The sequence below is a fragment of the Lycorma delicatula genome, chromosome 5 (genome assembly GCF_047948215.1).
Source record: "Lycorma delicatula isolate Av1 chromosome 5, ASM4794821v1, whole genome shotgun sequence".
In the NCBI taxonomy this organism is placed as follows: domain Eukaryota; kingdom Metazoa; phylum Arthropoda; class Insecta; order Hemiptera; family Fulgoridae; genus Lycorma; species Lycorma delicatula.
The window spans coordinates 95,341,443-95,349,862 of record NC_134459.1 but is presented as its reverse complement, the minus strand read 5'-3'; the positions used below and the strand labels follow the sequence as shown (position 1 = coordinate 95,349,862).

Below are 8,420 nucleotides of genomic sequence, written 5' to 3'. Positions count from 1 at the left end.
GAAATGCAATAAAATGGTTTGAGCAGTGACTTGGCTCAATACTACCTAAATTGCATTAAATTTTTGACATTAAATAATTTTCTTCGGGCGTTGATATTCTGCACACAGTTATTTGATTTACATTGATTTTGTAGTTTCATCAACAAAAACATCCAAATCGAGGAAGATGGAAATAAATATTCTTCAAATAGGATCTAAGATCAAGCATGGAGATTGATTTTGGAATATTAAGAATACTGTATTCTAGTGAAGTAAGATATTTTAATAGTTGTGCTGAAGATTTATTTGACTTAACTTACAGCAGTGAATTAGCTGTTTCAGTGAATTAACTCATTTTATTTAGCTTATATTTGTTTAGTAATGTAGCTGGGATGGATTCTGAATATCTTCTGAAGTGTAGATAAATGACATTTATTTTTTGAAAATGATAAGTGTTTGATAATGAATTATGAATATGTTTTATCACTGTTTCCTGAAACATAGTATTATAGTCAGTACACAGCTATCAGTTAAGGAGCGGATGTGCAGGTACAATTTAATTTAAAACCTAACACGACAATAAACATGAGCACTTCAACAATCAGTTTTAACAACTAGGTAGGCACATCTTATGGTTTATCATATTCTGAAATGAAAAGAGTCAAACTTTATAGCTTTGTTGGGGAAATTGCAAAATCTGTGATGATGATATCTGATTACATCTGACTTGAGAAAACTTGAAACTGAAAAGAAAGGACTTTCTAGAACTTAGGAGTTATTGGAAATTTCCATACCTCTATAGAATAAGACACAACACACCCTGTGTGTGGAGAAAGAAATTCAGCCAATTTATAAGAAAAATTATAACCAAAATTATATTACTTTTTCCTTGGGATTAGATTATTAAATTGGAAAATTATCTCAGATTTAAACTGGTATTTTTTCTTTTTTTTACAAAAAACTGAAATTCAAATGAAAGTGATTATAATAAAATTTTATAACTAAGGAGTCTGTGAGTATTAAATTTTAAGCCATTGCAATGAACGTTCTGGTCCTTCAACATTCTGGAATCTGAAACATCACTGACACTGCTGGAAAAAATATTGCTTATTTAGACAGACTTAAAACATATTTAACTACAAATTCAAAAAATTCACCAGGCTCAACACAAAAACATAGAATCATCCTTTGGAAAACTGTTAAATCAAGCTAAAACAAAACTGCTATATTTTATTAATATAATATGAAATTATTATTATTATTATAATTATTGAATTAGAATAGACTGTTGTTAATGCTCAAATAAACCGTCTGACTATGAGAACTGTAAACAGAAATCAATGAATAAATTTATTCATTGACCTTCATCTTCTGGAGATAAGGAGTTCTCCTTATCTCTCCTATCACTTTTATTTATCTCTAGAAGCTAGGTAGAGGCTAGAGGTTAGAAAATACTCAACCTACTTGTAAGATTTGTTGAAATATTCATTTTATTTCTCATAATTGTCAGTGAATTCCACATCATTCAAACATAATAGAGATACCCTCATTCAGATATGAAGAAAATAATCTTTTGATTCAGGTTAGTATTGAATATACACTCATGTATTTCATGGGGCAGAGCTGAATACTGATCATTACCTGGCCATGTCCAGCTTTAAATTTCATTATGATGATGGTAATGGTGATGGTGATGGTGGTGGTAGTGGTGGTGATTTTATTTTTTTTTAGAGGACCTCAAATCTGCCATCCCAACCTTCTTGAAGAAACCCTAACTAACAATGAAGCTGAGTGACCTACTTTAATATGAAAAAAGTGCACAGAACAGTAAATAAAACCTTGGTGTATGCACTAGTCCTATCAAGGATCATATATATCAGGACAACGTCAGAACAATAAATTTGATATAAATATGTTACTAAACTTCAATGTAGTATAAATTACAAAAGACTTAGAAATGCGACAAACCAAAAACACAAAAATACTGAAATACTAACATAAAAGTCACTAATGATACAAAGGAATAACGAGATGCCAATAAGGAATAGTATTCAAATATAATTATTATATCGTTGAATTTAACTTGAAATTTATCCACCAGCCAACCAAATTTGTTTAGCCTGCCAATATATCTTGCCAAAAGGGGTTAACCTGCTATTACTGGACCATTTAACAGTAGTGCCTGCTAGAGAAAATAGAAGGAAGTATGGTTATGTTTCTCAAATCGTACTCAATAACCCCACTAACAGTTTTATGGCCAAAGACAAGTTCTTGCTTAGTGCACCTAAACTTGGGTGACTGCATCTTCCAAAAACAACACTCATTCTTGTAGTTTCTAAAGGAAGAGATAACATAATGAAGATGCAGCATATAGAATGGTTGCTTCTATACTACTACAGGTATCTACTACAGGTCGTATCACAAATCTAGATGACAGCACAATATTCAAGAATAAGTCTAACCATAGTCTGATATAGGTACAAGATGGTATTTGCATAGTGAAATTCCGACCAACCCAAAGAGACATACCAAGATTCCTTCCTGAGACTATCCTAACATGGTCACTGAAAATTAACTTAGAATCAAGTAAACTCCAAGGTCAGAAATACCTTCAACAAGTTGTATAAATTGCTGACTAATCCTGTAAGTATATTTCTTCATAAGGTTATGTGTTAACAGATTTAGAGGGTCTAAAAGACGACTTCCAGTAAAGCCTATCATGGCTAGGAATGGAGGAGATGGTATGGCAACCGGGATCATCACAAGATGGGTGTTTTCCCCTATGGTGGTCAGGATGTACTAACACTGAGGCTGCTAAGCTTCAACAAAAGTAGATCATGAGGCTTGGTGACAAACGCCTTATAAAGTCAAAATAAACAACATCAAACTGTTTACAAAATTCAAATTCTGGAGCAGTAAACATTAGCATGTCACTAAGATTAGTCATAGTGGATTTACCTTTGCAGAAACCATGATGATACGGGTGGACATCTTCCCCAGCATCGGTAAACTGTCCTCTCAAACACCTTGGCGACAACATTAATAACTGAATTGGACGATACTTATTGACACAATGAGGATCACCTTTCTTTGGCACAGGTGAAACAAGTGCACAGTTCCAAGTTTTCAGTTTGGAAATATTCCAGACTGCAAATTATAAATCCAAGATAAAACAGGAGCAACAAGATTAGATTTGCCTTTAATGATAAAAGGTGGCATTCTCTCAATACCAGCTGCAGAACGGGAATGTAGAGACTTAATGCAAAACTCGACCTCCTCAATAAGTATAACCGGAACTCAACCATAACTTCATCAACAAGCATCCCGAAATCAGTCTTCCAAACGTCCTGTACACAAGTTTTAAAAACAGACTGAAAATCCCTAACGAATTGTTCACGTAAATTCGAAACATAAACAATAGTCCGATTATCAACTTTAAGAATTAGACAGATATAAAGGCAGATAGTCACCTTTATTGTAATTTAAGAATTCAGCAGTACCATCACAAATTAACATCAACAAAATTATTGGGAAAAAAAGATCTAGAATGGATGAGCCAGTGACAGGTAAATGAGAAGTATACAGATATAAATTTAGGTCATCCATAAAATAAAATATAATATTGGCCTTCTTCTTGGCATAAAAGTGAAAGTTGCTAATTAACAGCGTCGAGGCTTTAATAACAGTTCTATTTTCCCACTCAATATTAGGGGCATTGAAGTCTCCAGTAATAACAACATAATAAGCACTAACATAAAACAATGTAATAAGCACAACATAATGTCAATTTTACTAGCCAGGCTATTAAAATAATCAGACATAATCTCAGGCCTATTATCAGGGCTAAAATTATCAAGCAGAAGATTAACCCTACAATGTAATCGAATTTCAACCCAGACGCATTTATCAAAGCTTTCTAAATCAGAACATCTAAAGGAAGAGATAGAAGAACGAACAGCAAGTACCGACCCACCATCATACTTCTTGCCCAATTTAAGCCCTATAAATGTTAAAAATGTTTAGAAAGTTTTCAGAATTTAGGAGGATGTGATAAAACTGCTTTGGTAACAACGATAACGTCATAAGGATTTGCAGCAGCAGACATAAAAAAACAGCAGCTTTTGTACGAAGATCTCTAACGTTTTGATATATAATACTTAAATCATTTTTCTCCCCATCACAATGCTGACTATGATTCACCTCCATGAACTTATTACAATCAGGCACAAACCTCGTTTCAGATTTTACTAACCATAAAGAGCGAGTACCAAAACATTAGAAGGCCAGGTTTCAGAAAACATTTCTAAAGTGCACCTCAGGAATTGCAAGACGAAAAAAAACTGTAAATATCTTTTTTCATCTTCAACTTGGTTCAGACATTAATACCAACTGCATCTCTTACTAAATTGACGATAATGTTGGCAGAAGTAGATGGTTCAAACCGAGTAACAAATGCAGCCTTAACTTTAGGCCTGACAAGATTGGTTTTACAGGAACAAGTACTTACAATAATATTTTTGTTGTTTTAACCATTTAAGGTCTTTTTTACCTTTATTTTAGGCCTTATGAGATTCCAATCATTCCCATTTTCAACTGAAACCGAATGGAATTCAGCCATAACCAGAGGTACAGCATCAACCTCAATGGGACAAACCCCCGACATTCTTTTTAATTACTCTTCTTTACCGTCATTAGAGTTTTTGTGATCTGACTAAACAAACTATTCGATTATGAAGACAAAAAACTGTCCATATTAATTTTATCAAGTCTATCAAAAAGTGATTTGTTTTCAGATTTTAAAGAAACAATTCCCTATTAATGACTGAAACATGATGCGCCGATCAACAAACCTATCTTAGAGTGTTCAGTCACATCAAATAATTTGTTCATGAAAACTTCAGAATGACATTCAGAGAAACAATTAGTATTCACCTTCCTGTCATTGACATTTCTAACACTTTGGACACCACAAATAGAAGACAAAGAAGAGGAAGAAGCTAGAAGCTGCAGACAAAGCATTACCACTACCAACAGGTGTGCTGTCAATGATGCTAATTTGACCACCAATAGGTGTGTTGTAATTCTTAGGAATTCTACTGCAATTATTGCAAAAATATTTAGTTACACCATTCAACATGTAGATGTCAAATTAATCACTGCCTACATGAACATAATCAGGATGAAATATCCTAGGTAGATGCTTCTGTTTCCCGAAGATGGGTTTGCCACAGTTACTACTACCACAAAGAGTTTTGGATGGAGCCATCACGTCAATACTACAGAAATAAAACAAAGAACCTAACTAAATTAAAACCTAAAACTAAATTAAAAGCTACATCAAAAGATAAAGATAAGAATAAAAAATTTGAGGAAGTCAGTTGGAAAATTTGTTCAAAAAGGAAGAAAACTCAACCTTTGACTTGTGATGAGATAAAGGTACCGTTTCCCTGAACTGCGGCAGATCTATTTGATTTGATTTGACCTCATAACTTAACTGAATATGAGGCAAATGGTAGTAGCTGGACTAACAAAGTAAGGATGAAATATATTTAAAAGAAATGGCTGAATGAGGTCAAGCCATGAACCGTTGGTCCTTTTAGCCATTCTATGGAAAAACCAAAGAGCTGCTCCTACTGGTAAAACCACAGCCCGTTGTCTAGCCTCAGACTGGCTAAGTCAGCAGACAAGTCCACTGCTGAGCTCAACGAAGAGGTAGAACACACTAAAAATGTGGTGGCGGTGGGGGGGGGGGGTAAATGGTCTACTGAGTAGAACTGCAACATAAAGAGAAAAAGAAGGTATGTAGATATAGCTGAAAAATGTGGAAAAACTTAACCAATGATTTATCAGGGTATAAAGGTGTTATTAGTATTCTTATTACTATTATCTCACCTTCTCAAAACAATCAGATAATTGAAAAGAACAGTGGTCAGTGCCTGGGGCCAAAGGCTGAGAAGCGATAATAATAATAATAATAATGCACCAAGCAAAATCCAATCACACGTCCTTGCTATTACATCTACGCACATGTTTGGGATGGGCAATGACATGATACTCTGGCACTTTCACTAATCTTGGCCAACGTGGAAATGATTTTGCTCAGGAGCTCCCCTGTGGAGTATGGTATTGGTGGTCCCGAGTTGTCCGAGTTGGTTGCAGTTGTAGTTCTCTCAGTTTTGCTCTTTGCAGCAGGAACAGCAGGCATGACCGGGATCTGTTTTTGCCAACACTGGGTGGAGTGTGAATGGGGAATGCTCATCTCGTTTCCTGGAAGTTGAACCTAGTTGAGGGTAGCTGATGTGAGCTTGCTCTGTCAAAGTCTTGCGCCAATTGATTGTGAGTTAATCTCTTTGGTCCTTGCCAGGATTGTTCCACAGGTAAGGATGTTGGAGTACTTACTGCTATGAGCAAACCCTGGGATATTGGTATAGCAGGTCAGATGACTCCTCAGCCCGAGTTAAATCTGGTGGAAATGGGTGACTGGGTGAACCCAGGCAGGATCAAAGATCTGAGGCAAGCCCTCTCCGCCAGCACCTGGTGACATATTAACTGGCAAGGCCTTTTCATGGGAACATTTACTTCCACAATTTCTGTGGTACAGGTTCCATATAAAAACCCTTGTCCAGGAGAGGCCTTGTCTTCACAAGTGAAGAGAAGAAAGAGTGTTTGAGTTCAGTGATATAGAGAAGAAAGATTGACTGACCAAAAGTTAGTAAATGATGCCAAGATATTTGGTGTTAAAAAGAAAGAAGGAGATCCCTTTTGTGATTGTTTGAGGGATCACTATAGCTGCAAGAAGACCTTTAAGGAGACAAGGAACACTGCGATGGAACTGTCTGTTGAAACTATCAATGACCTACTCAAAGCTAAGAAGATGGGACTCATCAACATTGAGGTTTTTGCACATAGTATGCTAATATTCGTACTTCCAAGGGTGTTGTGTTGTTAGAAGAAGAAATCATTGAGAAGCATCATCAAAAAGGAGTTGTTGCTTATTGTTTATTGAATAAACAATGCGTGGAGAAATTGTAACCTCTGTGTCACATGTCCTGACAACAAACCCAAGTGCTCAGAGAGGATAAAATCTGGTTTTCATTGATTAGATGTTCGCACATTCAACCCAACTCCTTTGCAGTTTTTTGGATGTAAAAAATTTGGGCACACAGGTGCGCAACGCACAAGAATCAAATCTGTGTTTGCAGTGAGCCATTGCATTCTGATGATCTATGTACCTACACAGGAATACACAAGAATATACTAGTAGATAGTTTTATGAGCTTTTGAAAAATTTAATGAAAAGATGAGTTTTTTAATAACTGTATGACTTTGTAGCTGTTTTGCTAACTTGAAAAAATTACTCTTGAAATGGATAATGCAATTGTGTGACTGTCCACTTTGTTAAAGAATAGGAGGATTGTTTTTCACTTTCAAACGAATTAAGTTTAAATGAAGTGCAGCAAATGATGTGTGTATGTAATTTAATAGGTGTACAAGAAAGTCATGTGGTGTCCACATCTGTTTTTTTTTATTAGGATGGAAAAGTTATTTTTCTTTCTTTTCTGTTTTTTTTTTTTTTTTTGAGACATTGGCTGTTGACCACAGTAGTCGATGCCCATAATCTCAAGAAAAAAAATAACCACCCAGTAATTTATTAATAATAGAACAGACATCAGTCTGTCCTTCAGAGATAAAGGGTAGGATTATCCCTAACAGTATTTCCATTAGTCATAACAAAAAGTTCAAGCAGCATCGAAGAAGTTTTTCAGGTGAGGTATTTTACAGTAACAATTTCTTGCTACCTCAAAGCATACATTGCCAGATAGTAATTAGACAAATAAAGATGTTAAGCATACAATTCATGTACATACTTCCATTATGTTTTGACTATTATAAATCAATGATGAAAAATTAGTCATCACAGCATTAAAAATAAACTTAAAAAATGAAACAGAATGACTCACTTTCTTATTGTACAGAATGTGTTTCAGAAGATAATTTGAAAGCATCTCCTTCCTTCATTAGTGTTATTTCAGATTACACTATTGTTCATGGAGCCCATTTTGAAAACTCCTTTAGTATAATAATTTTTTAATAGTGTTCTTCTGTTTGTTTATATGAAATCAGGTATGTTTATTAAATTTATGTTGTTAGAGTAAGTTGAGTTCATGATTTTCACAATGGATATGTTAAGTTCATTTCTGTTTGTGTCACTTATTGACATAAATTATTAGTGTCTAATAATCAAATTTGCATGTATGTTGTTAATACCTTTATGTACCTTGTTTCTAGAAGGTGATTTTCTTGGTGATGTTTCTAAGGTGATATTTTAATTATGTGTACTACTTGAGTATGTTTCTTTCAACCTAGCTGAATGTGGGTTCAGCCCACCCAATTTATAAACTTTTTTTCTTTTTTCTGTTTAGCCTCCAGAACCACTGTAA

General features: G+C 34.7%; 1 protein-coding gene across 1 annotated transcript; it reads right to left on the bottom strand.

Moving 5' to 3' along the window:
• Positions 1 to 2,800: 2,800 nt before the first annotated feature.
• On the bottom strand, positions 2,801 to 5,116 carry LOC142325710 (uncharacterized). Its single transcript, XM_075367740.1, has 2 exons — positions 5,002 to 5,116; positions 2,801 to 3,126 (listed from the first exon to the last, which is right to left on the bottom strand). Exons 1-2 carry the CDS (start codon positions 5,114 to 5,116, stop codon positions 2,801 to 2,803), a joined length of 441 nt encoding a protein of 146 aa, XP_075223855.1.
• Positions 5,117 to 8,420: the final 3,304 nt, after the last annotated feature.

Excerpts from the sequence above, each read along its gene's own strand:
- LOC142325710 (XM_075367740.1), bottom strand. The coding sequence starts at position 5,116 with ATGTTGAATGGTGTAACTAAATATTTTTGCAATAATTGCAGTAGAATT. Across the intron at positions 3,127-5,001 it reads CAGCACACCTGTTGGTAGTG|TCTGGAATATTTCCAAACTG; the intron begins GTAATGCTTTGT and ends TATAATTTGCAG.